Below are 21,677 nucleotides of genomic sequence, written 5' to 3' on the forward strand. Positions count from 1 at the left end.
AAAAATTGGGCTACCCTAAAATAATTTAGGTTATTTGCTATTGTATATTATGCAATTTTTTATGGTGCCCGTTTATTTTGACCCTGACTCCGTCATTAGAATCTACGGTTTGGTCGTCGGACATCGGGATTGCAGAACTCCATGATCTTAGACAGTGCCGACCCTAGAGGGAGGGCAAGTTGGGCGACCACCTCGGGCCTCGTGAAATCTCGGGGCCCCCAAAATTTGTAATAACTATATATAGTTTTAGATTATATAAAATGAAAAACACACCAAGATAAACAAAGACACTTTAGTTGAGATGGTTGAGAAGCATAAAATTTTGATCTCATAGTTGGTATGTCTTTTTTTTTTTGTGTGTGTCTCGTGATGAAAACAAGCGGGAAAATAGACCGAAATGACTTTTAAATCTTAAAAACAAATTCAATCACTTCATAATCTTTATTTCTAATATAATTAATTTACATTTGTGAGAGACCTACAAATTTGCAAATAGAAAAGAAAATGAGGGAAGTTCCCATTTCTAAAGATATTTGATTGCATGAATGAAGCTATCGAGTTACAGTTTTGAATCCCCTGATTTCTGATTTTGAAGTTCTTTTTTTTAACAGCTAAAATCTAATTTTGAAGGTCTATTCTAAAGGTATGATATCTAATTTTGAAGTTAAAATTTTTAGGGGTGTAATTGGTATCCGAGAATGTGAGAAGGAATGAAGTCAATATCTGATTGTTAAAAACTTCGTCATCTTGTGTCCTATTAATTTGAAAGTATGTGTTGGTCTTTTTCCCTAATTTATCGATCCTTACCAAGTCACTAATTTTTAAAAACTATTTCATTCAAGAAGGAACGATAGTCAAGCAGGCGTTGAACACGGATTGAGACTCTCCCGCCACTATTTCAGTGAAGTTCTTTTTCTAAAAAAAAAAATTAGTGCACATGAATTTTTTGATGAAATGCAGAAATGAAACCATCTATTCCATACTTTTTTTTGTTGTGATCTTTTTCATGCATATGAAGTGCTTGATGAAATGCTGTAATGAAATGTTAGGTTTTAAAAATTTAGAAAACAATGTATAATATTAATCTTTATCTACATTAACTTTCTCATTTTCAATTGTTTCACCACTCTATATGTACAATCCTACATTTAGTCAAAAGACATGGACAAGAGTTTCAAACGATTCAAGATGAAGTAACTGAAAACACACAAATGAATCGTAAGTTACTATTATTTTTATTAGCTCTTTAGGCGTACAGTCTTTCCACTCCCACCCGTTTTATCTTTTAACAATTTTGGATCCTTGTTAAAGAACTCCAAGAAAATGCCATAAGTAAACACTAGATTTTGCAAGACATTGTGAGTTTACATGAATTTAATTCTAGTTATCTAAATATAATATTTTATTTATCTTAAAGGGCCTCGTTTTTTCTTCTGTTTTGGGTCTTAAATCGGCTTGGACCGGGCTCATCTCAAAATGGGGTGTATATGGGGGTGGAGTTTGGGTTTCAAATTTTGATTTTGGTGGTTGTGTTGTTCGTCGTAACTCGTAAGTGAATGAGTGGCGGTGGCTGGATATTAGACGATGCGGTATGGGCCAACAACGAGAAGCAACCGGGTGATGTGGCACACGAAAACGCCGTAGTGACAGGGGGGACAACCCCCCCCCCCCCCCCCCCCCCCCCAACCAACCAACTCGTTGCATCTCGTCGAGCAATTCTCGTGGGCGTTACGACGAAGTGAAATGACTACATTTTTATCCGTTGCTTTTATGACTGTTTGCAAACGGTCGATATTCAATTTAATTTTTTTTTTTTTACCTTTTTACCTATATATATATATATATATATATATATATATATATATATATATATATATATATATATATATATATATATAAATTCTCTCTATATTTTCTACACTTTGTTAATAAAAAAATGGAGCAAAACTCAAACACCCCCCTCCTCCATCATCAAACTCAAACACAACCTCGCCTCTCGGATTCACGGGTTATGAAAATTATTTCAACCTTTTATCGTCTCAAGGCTCACCACAAATCTCGTACCAAGGCGCCGCTTTCAATCCCGCTTCACCGCCACTGCGATTTCCTAACTCACATTACCTTCAACAAAATCAATTTGGTCAAAACCCAAATTTACAGTAAAATCTTTTCCCTACTTTTGCTTCGATGCAACAAACAAGCAACCAACTATCGCCTACGACACAACAATCGGTTGAAGAGGAAGCAGGAGGTAGTAGGAGAGGGAAAAGGGAAAGGAAAATCGAAAGAGAAATCGATAACGGTAGAAACAGAAAATGCAAACGTTCCACAATGGTGGACACCGGAGGAGGAATACGCTTTGACGGTGGCTTGGTGTGCTACTTCAAAAAACAAACTTCGTGGAAATGGCATGAAAAAAGGAGCTTATTGGGGGGTGGTGCTCGACAAGTTTCACGCTATTTTAAAGACAAATCTGTATCGCAGCAATGACATGTTGAGTAGCAAATGGAGTCAAATAACTAAGCGGTGCAGCAAAGTCAACGATATTTACAACCGGCTTGAGGCGCAACAACAAAGCAGAACCAACGACTTTGATTTGTTCAAATCTGCTAAGAAACAATATCGGGTTGTAATGGGTCATGTTCTTGACTTTGAAAAATCATGGGAATTGTTGCGAGCGGATCCAAACTGGAATAAAACGCCTACATCGTCGGAGGTTCAATCCAAAAGGTCTCGCAATTCTAGCTCGGTCGACATGTTGGACGCACGGACTAACATCGACCTTAACGCCGACGACTATGAGATCCCGTATGATATCCAAAAGATATACCCACGACGACGACCGCTCGGACGCGACAAAGCGAGACACGGTGCAAGACATGCGGAGGAGGTGGAGACGAGAGCAAAAGAGGCGGCATAAATGAGAGCGCAATTCAACGATCATAATTTATTAATTAAAGAAAAAAAGAGTTGAAACGTCGTCATTTGGAGTTCTTGGAAAGGCAGACACAGGAGAAGCAGGAGCAAAAAGAAAGGGAACTAATGATACATCAGTTGTCAATTCTTCGGAAGAGCGAGGAAGGTTTGGCGCCTGTTGATCTAGCGGTGCTACAAACGATGAAGGAAAAAAATTAGGAAGAAATATTTGGGTTAATTATGATTGTTATGTGGTTTTAGTAGTAATCTGAATGACATTTTAGTTATAATATTAGGTTTAAAATTATGTTTTTTTTAATTATAATCGTAATTTTAGATTTTAAATATTATGTCTTTTTTTTTTGTTTTTAAAATTATGTTTTTTATAAAAAATATATTCATGTTAGCGATTAAAAAAATGCAAAAAGGAAAAAAAGAAAAAGAAAAAAAAAGTAAAAAAAAAACGAAAAAGTAAAAAAAAAAACCCAATTTCGGAAAAATAAAATAAAAAGGAAAACATATTTATTTTCAAAAAGTTGGTGTTTCATATTGTTGTTCATTTTTCCACTTGGTGTTATAACACCATTTGCTTATATGACATGTGAGATGACACAATTTGGTGTTGCACCTTATTGCCTACACCCAATGCTTGACAAACGAAAAAAATCCACATTTTCTTTATGCTATGGGACATATTACTTTTCTTTTAACTTTTAAATAATAACAAAAAAAAGTTAGTTAAAAAGTAAATACATAAGGTCAATGCAATCGTTTTAGAACTGCCAGGTACTAAGATCGCAATGTAACCAAACCACAGGGACCATATCATATGATATAATGTTGTTATGGACCAACCACAAAACTACTCTAACACATATGGACGATCCGTGTAATTTCCTCTTATTTCTTCTATCATCACAAGTCATATTAATTAATAAAATCCTTGTGCGCTTCTACGTTTATTTATTAAAGCCAACTTGCCACAGTTTAAAATTATTAAAATCCAACTTCATTGTGGTATAAATGTTTACATCGGCATTCGGCATACTACTTGCAATATTGTCCATAATGAACAAAATCAAGCAAAAGCTCCAAACATTTGCAAAAATTAGGCAACTTCACACAATCATATCTCAGGAAACCATTAGACCATCTTCCCCAACACCTCCGCACCTGAAAACTCATAATCTTTCGTTGCTTGATCAGTTTGCTCCTGACATGCACACGCCATTTGTTCTGTTCTACCGGAACTACAAAACTGTTGACACCAACATCCTAAAGCAATCGTTATCACAGTGTTTAACACAGTATTATCCCTTCGCCGGTAGAGTTCCAACCCCTTTTTTACCTTACATCAACTGCAACGACGAAGGAGTTGAATTCCTTGAAGCTTTTATTGATAGCCCCCTCGACGACTTCATTCACAAGAAGGAGCAAAACGAAGCCCTAGACCAACTCTTTCCTTATGGTCTCAGCTCTACTGTTCGTGCTTCTTGCCCTAAGTTGCTCGATGTCCAGCTGAACCATTTTGCTGGTGGTGGAGCAGCAGTGGCTGTGTCCATGTCGCACAAGCTTGCTGATGGAGCCACCTTTGCCAACTTCATCAACCATTGGGCCACTGTTACACGTTGTCAGGCACCAGTAAATCCATCTTTCATCTCATCCTCCACAAGTAATAACATTAGGTTGCCTAAGTTCATTATTAAGGACTTGGATGAAGTAAAGTATGCTACAAGAATATTTGTGTTTCCTAATTCAAAACTAAATGAGCTGAAGAAGAAGGTTGCTGCCACCGGAAAAGCTCCAACGAACCCTTCTCGAGTTGAAGTGTTGACGTCTTTAATATTTAAACACGCAGTGAAAGCAGCCGCAATAAAGTCAGATTCTTTGAAACCATCAAACTTGTCAGTAGCTATGAATATGAGGAACAAGTTTGTTGAAAACTATTCTGAAACAGCAGCAGGAAACTTATTCACGTTAGCGATAGCAAAGATGGAGGAATTTGGTGAAATCAGGTTGAGTGAGGTGATTTCTGAGGTAAGGAAGGCGAAATTGGGTCTTGAAGGAATGAGAGATGAGCAAGAAGTAGTTGAAAAGTTGTTAAACACGTTCTCCACTTTACAGGGTGATATTTATTATAGTTCAAGCGTGTGTAGGGTTCCATTTTATGAAGTGGATTTTGGGTGGGGCAAGCCACAAGAAGTTCTATTACGAATTCCAAATGTGGATGAGAATACTATCATTTTGATGGATACTCCATCTGGAGATGGTATTACAGCACATGTGCATCTGCCAGAAGAAGAAATGGCCATTCTTCATAAGGACAAAGAGTTTGTTAGTTATCTTCATGACATCTAAAAATGTATGTTCCCTAATGTTAGAAAAATACTATTATTTTCTATTAAGATATTATTTTCTATTAAGATGCAACGACTAATATAAATATGTTTTGGGAATTAATAACAAAAGCATTAAGTGGTTTATTCAGTTAGCATGCTAGCTCTCTAAACTCAATATTGTTTCGGGTTCAAAAGCACAAATAGATTTTTGGTTGTAGCTTCAATTCTCCATTCTTACTCTTTGTTTTATTTTATCATGCTCACCCCTAGCAAATACAAGTATATGTTGAGTGAAAAAAAAACTAGTGCCACTACTCCTTAAATTCCTACATCAACCACTATTTTAGACTACCCACGGTAATCATAAATGTAGCGGGCACCACATCATTGTCACCTCATTACTTCACACAACTATATTAAGGGCATTTACAATGCATTGAACTCTATAAAGTCCAATGGATTGCGACATCATTTTTCTACATTCCATACAATTCTATCAATTTTTTTCCTACAATGCATTGAACTCTAAAGAGTCTAATGGAAAGTTACAAAAGCTAATTTATAGTATGTATTTAAGATTCATTTTTATCATTGAAGAGTTCAATGGCCATTGAACTCCATATCCATTGAATTCCAAGATGGCATCTCACTATGCTAGCGTTTCATCCATTGAATGAGAACTAGATTTGTCAGCTCATTCAACCATCCTATTAAACTCATCATTGTGGATGCTCTAAGATGTTATACTCATCACTCCACATCACTATATTCCTCTTATTTGTTTTAATTATTTAAATAAAACAAATACGTTATAATTATTTAAAATTTGGAGAGGCAGAAAGAGATAGAAAGAGAAAGAATATGATTAGGTGTGGTTAATTATTGTCGTGACCACAGTCCATCACTCCACCTCATCACCACAATCCACAACAATGATACGTCGTGGTCTTCATATTCTTACCTCGTTGCCATGCCAACCACGAATGGTTCTCGTTTCAAGTACTCCGGAAGGCCTATGTGTGTAGGTTGCTCGGTGGAGGTTATTTTTCTCTCGATTTTTCTATTTCTCCATATTTAATCGGCGATATTCTAATTTAGAGGTATATTGCAGTGCTATTTTTGTTTACTATATCTACAATCGTTTTTTGGTCTTTGTTGTTACTCGGTTTAAAGATATAAAAATATAAGTACCCGATGTGACGTGTAAAAATATAATATGTTGGTGTATCGGGTTAAAAAAAAATATGATGCTAACATAAGTGCATTGTTGTTTTATGTTGAAAAATACAAATACGTTATTGTTTCTAGTTAAAAATAAAAATATGTTGTCGTGTTGTAACACTTGATTCTAGGTAGAAAATTATTTTTGACTAATTATGATATTTTTGTTTTTGAAGGCCATGACATGTTGAAGCCTCACCACGACGTGGCGATAACCTTTTGCTCGCGGGAGTTTAATGACTCACCATGGCATGGTGATTCTTGCCACAACGTGGATGCGGCTGTTGGAGAAAACCCTAAATTTTAAAAGTTGAACTCTATTTAAACCTTTTAACCTCTCATATCCTCCCTCCCATCAGCCTCCATCTCTCCAAATCGTCCCTTGCAAACCCTAGATCCCTTGTGTGAGTTTTTAGCCTCAAGTGTGGGTGTTTGGTGCTTGTTAAGGAAGAAGGTGGTGGATGATCATATTGGGAGTCCAAAGCAATGTAGATCCAGGAGTTTATCTTCCTCAAGCATCTCAAGGAGGTATAAAGTCTTCATCTTGATGAGTTAGTTGTTAGATCTTTGGATTTTGTCCACTTTTCTGTATGCCTTGTTGGTTTGGAATGTTGAAATTCATAAAGCTTGCAACATTATGAATTTCCAGGCCATTTGGAGCATTTGACTCTTTGGATTTGAATTAGATTTGAGTTTTGAGGCAATGCGTGGAATCTTGGCCTTTTTGCCCTATTTTGGCCTAATTAGAGTTTAAGACATGCATGTCTGGAAAAACACCGATTATTATGATGTGTTTTGTGTTGGAGACTCTTTTGGAGCTTTTGATCAAGTAACCTTATGGTTTGAGTGATTATTGCTTAAGCCATGTAGTGTTTTGGACCTTAAAGTTAAGATCTATACACTTTGGAAGGTTCTATTGGATTAAGTTGGAAACTTTATCCATTTAGACCCTATTATAGACCAGATGTGAGTTGGAGACCCTTTAGAATAGAAGAAAATAGTTGAATGCATTAAACTGCTGAAAACCATGTTACCACGGCGTAGCAAGGCCACCACGATGTGTTGGCGGGGCTGGTCGTGACTATCTTGTCGTCTTTGACACTGTGATGTGGCAAAGGGCTACCATGACGTGGTAGTCAGCTGAGTTGGGTCTTCTTGACTTTTTAACCATTTGACCTAGTATGACCCATGGGGGTATTTTGGGTATTCTGGATTATGTTTGAGAATCGCTCTTTTTGATGGGTAGGCATCGGTTAGAGCTGAGATTTGGAGTCGGGACCTCATCATTTATTGTTCAGATTCAGAGGTGAGTTTCCTCACTATGTTTAGCGGGTTGAAGGCACCAATGCCGGCCCATGGTTTATTATGTAGGATGCTAGATGTCTGTATGACTCTTGCATGTATATGTAATGGTATGTATACCCGCTCGATGTCGGGAGAGGCTGGATGATTGTATGGTATGCTCTTTTCTTTGTAATTATCGCATGTGTTAGTATGATTATATGTTTATATGTGTATCGGACGGGGTCCGATGTCAGGCGGGGCCTGGTGATTGAAAGATCTGTAAACCAAGCGGGGCTCGATGTCGGGCAGGCCCGCGGCAAGGTGGGACTCGTTGTCGGGCAGGGCCCAATGTAGTGCAGCCTAGTATGTGTTTTTCATGTATGGTATATGGTATTTTGGGGAACGCACTAAGTTTTGTGCTTATGATTTTAATTTATGTTTCACGTACTTCTGTTTCGAAGGGGAAGAGTTCAACTTGATCGCAACACATCCACCCATGTTTCCTCATTATGATGATTTTGGGATTATACTCTAATTACTGTTTTCTTATAAATTACTTTTAATTGTTAGAAAAAAAAATATTAAATGTTGACTCAAAGATAGTTAATACATTGGTTGAATTAAAAATGAAATTTTTACCTCATATTTTTGGGATGTTACACGTGTTTTGTTAGAAATAAAAACATGTGGCTGTTTTAAAACAAAACAAAAAAAAAGATATCTTTTTTTTTTTTGTGTTAAAAAGGAAAATATGTTATTGTTTTGTGTTGAAAATTAAAACGTTACTTTTTCCGGGCAGAATCATAAATAGCTTGACCTGAAAATTAAGAAATTTTCAGGTTATGTTTATGACATATTCTATGTTAGAAAAAAGGGGATTGACATGTGTAATTACAACTACAACAAATAAAAGAGTTACTAATAGTTGTCGCTAAAGGCCCCCAATGTCGTTGGTAAATGTATTAGCGGCGAAACATTTTATCGTCGGTATTGATGTCATCAGGACTATCATTCTTCAGCAATCATCTGTGTCATTAGCAATGCTTCGTATCGCCAGTATTGATGTCACCGATACCACCTGTCGCCGCTAAAACTATTTTTTTTTAAATACTGTAGCTAATCTATAAAAACAATATTTAAATTATTATTAAAATTTATAAAAACAAGATACAAATTATACAAATGCAAAATCCACATTTTCTTATAAAATACTTAATATAAAATCCATAAGATATTAAAGTCGTTAACAAACGTACAACATTAACAAAATATAATATTAAACATAAACTATCTAGTCATCCTCATCATCTCCGCCGTCTTCGGGCCAATTGTTCTCCTCATAATGAGTCTTGATATCCTTGTCATCCCCACCATGTTGTGAAAACGATCGAAACCAATTTGCAAGTTTCTTGTTATATCTCTGTTTTTTTTTTTTTTTTTATAATAGCATTCATGGGATCTTATGCTTAATTTCAACATAATAGTATCCAATTTCAACATACCGAAATAATAATAAACATAAACCAAATTAGATACCGAACTTCCTATTAATTACCAAATTTAACAACACACCATACACAAATTATCTCGCTCTTTGTGTTTTTATTGACCGACCAACTTTCATGACAGACATGACAACTTTGTAAAACTTATGTTCTTTCCAAATAGAGAACAATTGTTTTTGCACACATGTATCAATTCATAGCCCAAACCAGTATTTCATATATTCTTTTTGGCTACATAGTATGAAGGGGGACTTTGTTTCCTTTTCAATTGTTTATTGAAACAATTGCAACAGTTGGTCAAATGAACTATTAGTCCATTTGTTTGTTCGCCTTGATATGCATTAGCTTTGATAGAAACGTTGAGCGATGAAAAATAGGACAACCAATATATAATTCTTTTAACAATTTCTCTAAAAGATTTAGAAAATCATCATCGAAACATCTACCTGCAATATCCAAGTCCCTTTGTCGAGTTTGGTATCGCTTTTGACCAGCTCCTCCATAATATCATCGATGATGTCGACCATATTGTTACTTAGCCCTACATCTGTAACACCCTATTTCGAATCCTTCACCATTGCAGAATGAGGATCAAGGAGTGGGTATTAGCAAACTTAGAACCCTTGAGGAATTAAGTTTGGGCTCATTGTATGTGGATGATATAGTTTGGATGATTCGGGTTTTTGGTTTGTGTTTCAGAGCTCAAGGGTATCGGTAAAGGAATTGGTCTAAGCCTTTATGAATTTTAGATTTTATTTCGGTTCATTTTTAGGCTAAATAAAGCTGATAGTAGTGTAGGACTTCTCATTACCTTTTCGTGGATATAAAGAACGTCAAAAACGGATAAAGGATGCAAAAGTTATGAACATTTGAAGTTTAAGGGGTTTTGGGCCAAAACGGGTACACATGGCGTACCCGGTAAGAACATATGGTGTTCAAGAAGGAAATTGGGTGCGGACCTTGTTGGTAACGTAGGGCGTTCCCCAAGAGAACATAATGCGTTCGATGCGCAGATTCAAAAGCTCGTTTTTAGGGTTTGGTCCCTTTAAAAGTATCATTATGGACCCAAACATTCTTCAAACTCCATCCTATCCAACCCTAAGAACGAAACCCTAGCCTCCATTTGAGTGATTCTTGAGCTTTACAGTGAATTATGAGTATTTTGGTGCTTGAGGAGGAAGAAGGAACTTCTTGAAGAGTCATTGCTTGACTTGGAGCTTTTGTATCCAAGCTTTGTGCACCTAGATCTATCTTCTAGTGGTATAAAGTTTCAAACTTGACAACTCCTTCATGTAGGTCTCGATAGTTAGTTTTTGGTTACGGTTTTGGTCCCTTTGAGGTGATTCTTGTGAGTAGAAGTTACTCCAGAACCTTTGAGTTTCATATTTGGTCCTTGTTGAGGTTATGGAGTCATAACATTTGGATCTTGATGGGTGTTGACCTTCCATGCATGATTTGGTAGTTATTTGATGAAGTTTGGGGACTTAGGGTTTTGATTTGGGTCCCATTGAGTTATGCTACATCATAAAGTTGGAAACATTATGACTTGAGAAGTCCCTTTGAATCAGATCTAGAAGTTTAGACTAAGGTCTTAAGGTAAAAGCTTGCATCTTGACCTCTTTATGGAGTTAGAAGGGTTGAAATCATGATTGGGTCCTTTTGGACCATGCAAAGGTTCCAAGTTGACAACTTTTTGGACTAAGTCACTGATATGAAGCTATTTTGAGGATTTGAACGTTGGACTGAAGGTATTAAGATGTTTGGGATAATTTTTGGACAATGGCCGGGAACGCCGTGCGTTCATCTCGGGAACGCAACGCGTTCAGGAAAAGGGTCCCTATTGGTAGTCTGGCAATGAACGCCATGTGCTCCACCAGGGAACGCAACGTGTTTGGTTCATCAATGGGCTCTTTGTGCTTTTGGTCATGGACTTGTCTTGGGGTTCGGGTTTGTTTCTTTGGGCTATGAATTATCTGTTTGGTCTCTGGTTGGGCCTCAAGACTTTGAGTGGACTTTAGGTTTGGTTTGGGCCTTGAGTTTTGTTGTTGGGCCATTTAAGGAAAGGGTAAAATGGTGTTTTACCCCAGGAGTCCGGACTTATGAGCTGAGGCTGCGGTTAATGGATTACGGCATAATTACTAATTGAGATTTATTTGTTGTTAGTGTGGGATTTCCGGTTCGACAGCCGAGTGTTAACAGATTTCAGCGGATCAAGGTAAGTTTTTGTTGGGTTTTAGTTGAGAAGAAGTTTCATAAACTTTAGAAATATGGCAACGAAAGACTTTAATTTTTGAAATAACATAAATATTTTATACACACCAAGGATCTTCTTGCAAGTTATAGAAAGATTAAACACACCAACCATAGAAAGGATGAAGAAATAACAACCTTTGTAGTTCTTTGGGTCCTCATAGGAGGCTTGGAGAAGAATGTTGAACCTTTGAGACACCAGAAATGATTCAACTAATTTAGATGCTAGTCCAAAACTCTTAAACCCTTAAGCTTTAAGTTCATAACCAATATGAACTTAAAGAAGGCTTGAAGATGCAAATAACTTCAAGTTTTCTAACCAAAACTAGAGAGAATGATGGAGAAGAAACAAGTTTCGTCCTTGCATCCAAGAAGAGAATGAGCACAATTAGCCAAATGCAAGCCTCTTATTTATATGCAAAAGGTGAAGGTATTAACCATTAGTCTTTAGCACTTCAAGCAAACTTGTCCCCATTGTCATAAGCATGTCTCCCATTTCTTTAAGGCATGATTAAACAAGTCATACACTTCTTCTTTTTATGAAAATCTCGAAAATCGCATAAAGAAGAAGAGTTTGTATATATTTTATAAACTCAAAGTTTATAAGATATAAACTTTGTCTTTTCCTAAAAGACAAAAAGCTTAACTAGTCCAAAATGTTGTACATGACTTAATAAGTCATACCATATGATATATTATGTTACTTGCTAATGAAAATTATTATTCTCATGAAATAAATAATTTCCAATTTCATTATAAGAGTTTTATTGAATATTTATTAAAATCAATTTCTAGTAAATAATCAATTGTATCAAGTTGTTGTTTGTGTGAGCCATTAGTATCATATGTTATTTAGCAATATCACTTTCATATGACTTTTGAGCATACTAGATCTTTCAATCTACCACTTGCGCAAGACTCATATTAGACTGATATAGACGGTGGTGAATGTCTAGCAATATTTCACTACCTCTAAGACCATACGACTGTTTGTGCCATTTTATTAACACCCAATTTTCAAAAAGCTCAAAGCTACAATTGGTGTATAAGGTAAGTTTATCAATTATCCCTTTGCTACAGTCATCATGTTGAACATGCGATACAAATCACAATCAATCTCATTGGTTGTTCTACTTTTGGCAAGGTGCCTTAGATGTCTAACTCTCAACACATAAGAGGAACAAATCTCATCTTGACTACATAAGCCTCTTGCATAGTTCACACCATACCTGAAAATGGCTTTTATAACTACCCGGTTAAGGAACAACATTTGACCTATCAAATCATAGTACTCCCTACACTTAAGTCCCATTATGTATCTCTGGTGGTAAGGATACAATTATAGTACCTTTGAATCATGTATCATTCACGTTAGCGATCCATGAGATGATCTTGATGCGGGTCAGTTCAATACTAGTTCTCTGACAAGTACCTATGAAACTTGGTTACAACCACTTGCCTACTTTCATCTAGTGAGAATCAACCAATCTAATCCATATTAGTCTTACTTCATATTTGTTCCCGCAATTATAACTGACTATGAACTTTTAGAATAATAACATTATTCATGGATTAAACATGTTAATATAGAACACAACAAGTATTATTGTCATGACTATATCCCAATATATCATAACATTATCTAATCGTTGTTGTTATAATGTTCCAATATCCAAATCAAAACCCCATTCATACTTAGCTCAAAAGAATGACTTTATCAAATGACAAAATTTTAATTTGTGTGAATTTTGTGAATACTATCATCTCCATACTTAACTTTACTCTAGGTATAGTTGAATATATTGGACAATATGATTGGTGTTCTTTCGTGACATAGATTCTTTTAGTTTGATTAAGTATACTCTCGAAGTCACAAAGATTTCTGTGTGATCCTCGAATGGTAGAAATCAACATAGTTTTTCAATGATCTCATTCATCCAATCATATTTGAATTCAACTTCTAAAGTAGTGTATTCTTATTTTTAGTAGAGTGTGTCATTATGTTTTGCTTGGACTTCATTCCAACAAAACTTACTCTTCATTCAATAATGAAGTAAAAAATCCAATTATAATTTATAATTATTTATATATGTTTAGAAATTAACATCTTGTGTAGATCTTTCCAAAAAGGGTCCTTTCTAAACTGATTATCTTATATACATTCTCTTAGTTCTTCTAAAGTACTTTTAGAATGCTCTCTTAGTTATCCTGTGACTTAACCATGTATTCAATTAGTATCCTATGACATGCTTACAGCATGATCAAATATTATGTCCTATGCATAATAAGGCGTAATTGATAAATTCATTTTCCAAGCAAATAAAATATAAATCATTTTATTTAGTTCAAGCCTATGAGCTATTTACTTTCGAGGCTAGCTCAAAATGGTGCCATATGACAAAGCCAAGTATTCTCCAAAAGAATCTTGTGTCTTGATCCCTTTCAAGATATTGCCAATATATCAATAAGGACATGAAACTTTTAACATTCATTTTATCTATCCCTTATAGTTTTTACATTCCAAGAATGTATCTTCTCCTTCCTAAGTCTTTCATTTTAGAAACACTTTCCTAGTCAACGTGAAAACGACATTGCTTAGTCAGAATGTGATTTCAAATGATTAAGTATGTCTCATTCATACAATATTAGGAATTTCACTATGCTCCCACTAGTTCTTAGTAAACACACATGTTCTAATCATTTTGATATAAAATACACCTTGTGGTTTTTAAATAAAATGATGATTATAATATTTAGATGTTTGCTTTAAATCCACAAGTGGATCTCAAGCTCTACACATTTTTTAGGATAACTTGGAGTAAGAAAACCTCCACGCCAATCTATATAGATATCTTCTAGTAGATGTCTATTAAGAAAAGCGGTCTTTCTTGAAATGTATTTACTATATCTTGTATTAAGAATATGAATTGATAGTAAAGAATATCCTTGTTGAAAGGTTTAATCACAGTGAATGTCATGAATATTATGAGGACCATACTCAATGTCATGAGTATGAGAAAAAACTTTTATAACAAGTCTTGCTTTCAATGTGTATGGTTATCCATGTAATTTATTCTTTCTAGAAGAATTATTTACTCCTTCTAGCCTTGCTATAGGGATAAATTTTAATCAAGCCCATACATGATTCTCATACATGGATTACATCTAATGTTTATGACTCTAAGTCATTTATCAGATTCGAGATCTGGAATAGCATCTTGGTATTTGATGGATTTTCTAGAAACCTTCAATAAAAGCTCATCAATGAGAGATTCCACATTTCTCAAATCATAGATGATTTCTACCATTAATGCGAACAATTTGTATTTGTGCATAGCTATTATTCAAGTTTAACAATCTCCATTAAAAATAGTGCCAACTATTACTACATAAGGTTATGGTTATTGAACAGCTTCAAGTTCCATGTACCTCCCACTTGCTTTAACATTAGAAGCTTCCTTTCTACTAACTTATCTTTCAAAAGAATAAGAGAACCTATTCTTGGTTGGTTTGCATATTACAATCTATGTAACATCCCAAAATTCAAGACAAAAAATTTCGTTTTTAGTTTAATATTCATAAATCAACAGTATAAAAACATCCATAATAATATCTCATGTCAATACCAAAGTGTCAGTAATCAAAACATATTATCATAAAATAATATCAGAGTGTAATCCCAAGGATCTCATGTGCGGAAAATCATAGTGTGATGCCTTGCGATCGAGCGGGCTCCTTTCCTTTGAAAATGAAGTACCTAAAACCAAAACTGTAAACCGTAAGCACGAAGCTTAGTGAGTTCCCTCATCATACCACACACCACATAACAAACATATTGCCAGGCAATTATGGGGTGCCTGACCTACCCATGTCAAGCCATTCTGGGGTGCTCAACCTACCCTGCCAGGAAATTCTGGGGGTGCCTGACCTACCCTTGTCAAGCCATTCTGGGGGGCTCGACCTACCATCTGGTTTATATGAACCGGCTACGAGGACTATTTCACCCCTACTACTGCTACCATATAATAACATTGCATAAACATACTGCCAGACAATTTTGGGGTGCCTGACCTACCCTTCGGTCCTTACGACCGAGACACGGGGACTATTCCCCCTGCTACCACAATCACATAAAATCATATCCTGCTAACACATAAACATATCAAGAAGTAGCAAACCTAGATAATTATCACAAAGACAATTATCTAATCAAGCAACTCCTACTAGTGGGCCGACATTGTGGCCGTAGACCCACTTTTACTAGTAGGTAACTCACCTTGTACTGCTGAAGTCCCGCATACGAAAACCCGGATTGGTGGATGATAGCTTCCCAAACTATCAATATCAAAACAATACCCAATTAATAATTAGGTTCCAAAACATAACCATAAGTCCATGCTTGGGGTAAAAGTCTGATTTCCCATATCTTAGATTGATTCAAGCCTAAGGCCCAATCTAAAGGCCCAAAAGTCAAACTTATAAATCAAAGCCCAACATATGGCCGAGTTTTCCAAATTAGGCCCAAACCTTTACATGGTCTTAGCCTAAGGCCCAACCATTTAGTCCAGTCCAAACATTTGGCATTTCTAATGGCCTAATATCTCATAATCATAAAGACCCAATTATGGCCCATCTATGGCCTAATTTTCCAAATTAGGCCCAAACCCCTCACATGGTCCTTACCCTAAAGCCTATTATATTATTCTAGTCCATATGATTGTCCTTGGATGGCCCATAAATATCCCAATCACCAAAGCCCAATAGAAAGGCCCAACTCAAAGCCCAAGTGAAATTAGGGTTTTCACATAAAATGATGATTAGGGTAAAGTGTTTCTTACTTAACCCATGAAGGACTTAATCCATTAAGACCATTATTCTACAAGATAAATCATATGGTGTGATCGGGTGTAATTCACAATTCCATTCCGATGACCTAATATGCGGGCCCCGATAAGTCCAGACCAATAATTCCAAAATTAGGGTTTTCTAAACCCTAATTAGCGTTTCCAAACCAATCATAGCCCAGTACGCCCAAAACTAAGTCCTTAGATCAATTAAGGCTTCATTAGGCCCACCAGGGTCTCATAAGGCCCATTAGGGTTTCATAACGCCCATTAAGGTTTCATAAGGCCCATTAGGGTTTCATTAGTTGGGCACCACCCACTACCACCTCGGGTAGTGGTGGTCAATGGTGGCTCACGGCGGCGGCAACCACCTCACAGTGGTGGTTACGAGTTTCCTTTATTATTCTAGAATCGGTTACTATATTACAAAGCGAAAACCCAAATAACACACACACACAACCATCCTAGTGGTGGCTGGCGGTGGCACATAGTGGCAGCCACCACCTTGCGGTGGTGGTGGTGGCATTTTCTTGGTTTTACGGCTAGATAAAACACACATACACACACTTCAGATAGAGTATACACTCCAACCACCCACCTGGTGGCTCACGGTGGTGACAACAACGGATTTGGGATTGCAGCCACCACCTCACAGTGGTGGCGGTGGTTTCTTCTGGTCCCCTGTCAAGCAGTAACAAACACTAGCAAGTCCTTGCTCGGAAATCTGGACGCAACAACCACTTGGTGGTGCATGATGACGGCAGTAGCAGGCCTAGCGGCCACATCGGTGGCTAACAGCGATGGCAGGACTGAAAATGATAGCCGGCGAAATAGCGACTTGCGAAGGACTAAAGGTTTGACGAATCATATGGCTACTTGTGACGTTACTGGATGCGGAGATATGGCGGTCGACGTCCGGTCAGCGAAGCAACAGGTGGCGGATGAGGGCTCTTCATGGCGGCGGCTAAAACAAGAGAAGAAGGAGAATGGAGGACGTCACAAAACTTCGTTGCCAGTTTGGTCGTCGTCGGCAAGGAAGATACGGTGGTTCACAACGACAGCTATGGAGGGGGCGGTGGTGGAGAGACAAGGGTGGAGAGGTGGCGCCGGTGAGGGAGGCATATGGGTGAAGCTGATGGTTGTTCATCTATTTAGGGTTAGGGTTTGTATGGGTTATATACCCAAGCCCTACAAACTTATTTCCATAATGGCAAAAATGGCCCCTCCCTTCCAGACATCATTTCAAAACCGATCCCATAATTACCCTTTAAACCCCACCTTCTAATATCCTTCACAAATTAATTTCAGAATGTACTCTTTAGCCCTCATCATTCTAAATTTATTTCAATTTAGGTTCAATGATCGAACTTCAACCATGTTAACATTTTTAGTCCCTCCTCCTCTTATTCTTTTCAACTTAAGTTCCAATAATTACCACAGATTCCCTGTCTTCATAAATATTTACAACACGAATCCAGATTTTAAACTTTTAACCCCTAATCTCTAAAATTGTGACAATTAACTCCTCGATACCAACACCTTGCTATATCATTATTGATTTTATGGCTACGATACATTAATTAATTAATTAATTAATTAATTAATCTAATAAACGGGGTGTTACAACTCTCCCCCACTTAAATTAGATTTTGTCATCGAAATCATTCCTTACCATTGCTTACATGCCTAACCATCAAAGTATCATGGCTACAATCCCGAGTATAACCCCAGTCTTCCCAAGGCAACCTAAATCATCCTTTGTAGAGTTCTAAGACCCGAAAGCAAACAAATCCCTTGCATCATGATCACATCTACTCAGTCTGAAAAAATGTAGTCTCGAGGTGGTCTTACTTCCTGACAGATCGCTCATACTGAATCATTATCGTTGAATCTAGTTCGTTTATTCCTCAACTGACCGCTCAACTTCTTATAACTCGAGGTTCCCACCATAAAACAAGATCGCATACCTAATTATCCTTGAAGATCACTTATACTTGCCCAAGGCTCAGCTGATCCCGCTGTGAGTGACTTGTCACTTCCCAATCAACTGGCTATTCCGTCCGTACTTGCAACCTAAAACACAAATACAAATACAACCTAAATACTTAAAATGCCTGAAATAGCATGTTGCTACATGGCTGATTTCCAAAATCTACCGAGACCTTCCTGGTCTCAATTCATTCGTCATCCATCAAAAAATACTGGGTTGCAACCCGGTCGTTGAGCTATAAAGGCTCCCACACGACCTTCGAACGAAATTCTCTTCTGTCAATAACTACCATTAGTTATCTACCACTATGGATCTAACAACCTCCCAATCCAACCGATCGGGTCCTTACGTCGAGTCCTGACATTACCAAATCCGAGACTAAAACCGATTGCTACCTGACCAATGGTAGCCTTATATCACGACCGACCGTAAGCAATCCACTGCTTCCTTGGCCTCATATCTGTAGTGGTGTTCCAACTGTCGTATCGCTGGCTCAACCAGATCTAACTTGTATAGGTAATTTCGTAATCCATAAATCAATCCGTAGATTTTCCACGCCCTCACTGCTACACCTGAACTGGTGGGTACTCTTGTTCCTCCGACATTCCAAGAACACGCCCATGCTATCTACCAACCTGGTGAATGTTACGACAACACCCGCAGTCTCACAACACTCTAACACTATCTGCCAACCTCATGAATGATACGGCTACACCGGCAGATTTTCAACATTCTAGCACTATCTGACCACTAGCGAATGCTACGACTACCACCGTAGTCTTACAACCCTTTCCATGCTAACTAACTGTTACTAAAAGCAACGACTACCCTCGTAGTCGTACAACACTCCCCATACTATCTGACCATTAGTGAATGCTACAGCTACCCCCGTAGGCTTACAACACTTTCCATACTATCTGACTATTAGTGAATGCTACTGATACCCTTGTAGTCATACATAACACTCCATGATGGGTCGAACACGCACTCGACCTAACACTCGGCTGAACTTGAGTCCTAACTGGAGCCCTAACATGGTTCCTGAAACATGTTGTCTGATGCCAAGGAAAAGCATGAACCAACGTTGGAACGTTTGCTGAACTCCCAAGTCACCCGATCCTCAACCTAGACGGCTAATTGATCGTCATTCCCCCTGACGGGGATGCAGAAGTCATCCTAGTTTCACCCCTATTTCTGTTCTTGAGTACTTGATCGATTCTCCCCCACTTAGATTCGACTAAGTCTTCGCGGCATATGAGAATTGAAGGATTTCCAATCCTTCTTTCTTTCTAATAATCCACCGATGACAACCTATACTTACCAATGCTAGCGATCACTTACCAGTTTAACCCTAAGATTGCCCGTCCTCTGAAATCTTGAAGAATACTCTTAAAATCTGGTCCAGTTTGACACCTCAATCCATCTTCCATGCTGAAAACCGGAGACCTTGATCTTTACTCTGGCTGACGAATCCTCGTTCCCACTTCCAATCTTGTAGTACCACTGAACTCTATCTGAACACAACCCATGTAATAATTACAGTTCTCTTGAATATTCATTGACCAAAAACCCACTATCTTCATACTACCAGTCCTTTCCTAGTAACTGTAGTTCCTTGAACTCTAAAGTTCTTCCATAAGCAATTGTTAACCATGCCCGAACAAATGATAGAACAATTGAACTCTGATTTCACTAAAGAACTATCGCTCTAGCCCTGACCTAACATTCTCTAAATAATACTCCTGCACAGATCCCGACATCTACCTAGAAGTAGCAGAAGATAACACATTTGCAATCATCTGAAGGACTCGTGATCACTGCCTCCTGAGATACCTCGACCGTTCTGAGGACATGGTGCACAGCTCCTGTCACACCTGGTGCGATTTTTGAAAGGTTTTATGCATGCACTCGGCGAGTTGGGAGATCAACTCATCGAGTAGGGTCGTGGTATCATGGAATGCATGTCGGGACTGACTCGGCGAGTCCGAGCTGTTTAAAGAAAACCCTAAATTTTGGGGTTTGCCCCTATGTAAATGACATTATATGCCTTTGTAGCCTTCCTTAGCATCATAAGAGATCTTTTTCGGCCGCAAACACTTGGGTGTGTGAAGTGAGATCTTTGGGAGTATAAAACTTGGGATTATGGAAGGAATTCCAAGCTTGAAGAAGAAGTATCAAGGGGGAAAGCACTAGATCTTGCATCTAGTTCGTCTTGGGCGTTGAGTTGAGGAAGTTAGGGAGGAGCAACGTGGGATATATCTGTTTTCAGCTCGCCAGTTCAGCCTTTGAGAGGTGAGTCTTCTCACCATACCCATGGGTCTAAGGCACCAAGGCCGGCCCATTATGTGATGATGTTATATGTGTTGGTAATTACGTGATTTGATATGATATGTGATTATTTATGACATGTGATTGTGTGTTTTTGCATGGAAGACCTCGGGGGGAGCCCGTTACATTGGATATAAGACCATGTGGGGTAGCCCATAGAAATCCTAGGTAAAGACCATGTGGGGGAGCCTATGGCATTGGATATAAGACCATGTGGGGTAGCCCATGGCAGTCCTAGGTAAAGACCATGTACAGTAGCCAATGGCATTCTTACAGGTTTTATGTATGCATAGCTTATGTGTTATGTGCGTAGCTTTGATTAGCTAACAAGATATGTGTATGTGTGTGGTATGCTCTGGGGGACTCACTAAGCATTCACTTACAGTTTTTGGATTTGTTTCAGGTTCATCTGAGTCCAAGGGCTAGGGTAAAGCTTGATGGCACGGCGTGCACTCTCTCTCATGCGACTTTATGGGACACTCTAATATTTGAAAATAAAGTTGTAATGAATATGGATTGAAACAGTTGTTTTGGAAATTCTTGATTTATGGAAATGTGTTTGGTTAATTGTAAATGAAGATTTTCTTTGAAAAATTTGTCCGTTACAAGTTGGTATCAGAGCCTTGGTTTGAGAGATTCGGGCACACTCTCGGGTGTGTCCGGAATAAAACTAAGGAAATTATAAATTGTTTTTAAAATAAAAGTTAAAATTTTTTAAGAAATGAAAAGAAGAGAGTGCAACGCACGTGATCGGCCAAGCCAAGTAACTAGTTCCCAATGTGTTAGCCATTTTATACTAATATTTGACAGCTCTATGGAGGTTACGAAGGGCATCCTCAATGCTACCCCACTCATTTTTGGGACAGTCAAGGAGGGCATTATAGAGATCATGGAGGAGAGATTCAGATCATTCAGGGCTGAGATTGCTTCAGGCCAGATTGGGGCATGTACTCCCTCGTTCTGAGAGTTCAAGGCGTGTAGGGCGCCAAAGCTTTTCGAG

The 21,677-nt window shown here is 37.8% G+C and overlaps 1 protein-coding gene across 1 annotated transcript; it reads left to right on the plus strand.

Annotated features, from left to right (window-relative positions):
• The first annotated feature begins 3,984 nt into the window (after positions 1–3,984).
• LOC145096184 (akuammiline synthase 1-like) lies at positions 3,985–5,274 on the plus strand. The gene has a single exon (XM_079033950.1). The coding sequence runs from the start codon at positions 3,985–3,987 to the stop codon at positions 5,272–5,274; it is 1,290 nt and encodes a 429-aa protein (XP_078890076.1).
• Positions 5,275–21,677: the final 16,403 nt, after the last annotated feature.

Source organism: Lactuca serriola, chromosome 3, assembly GCF_051521515.1.
Source record: "Lactuca serriola cultivar US96UC23 chromosome 3, Lser_US96UC23_V15, whole genome shotgun sequence".
NCBI classification, from domain to species: domain Eukaryota; kingdom Viridiplantae; phylum Streptophyta; class Magnoliopsida; order Asterales; family Asteraceae; genus Lactuca; species Lactuca serriola.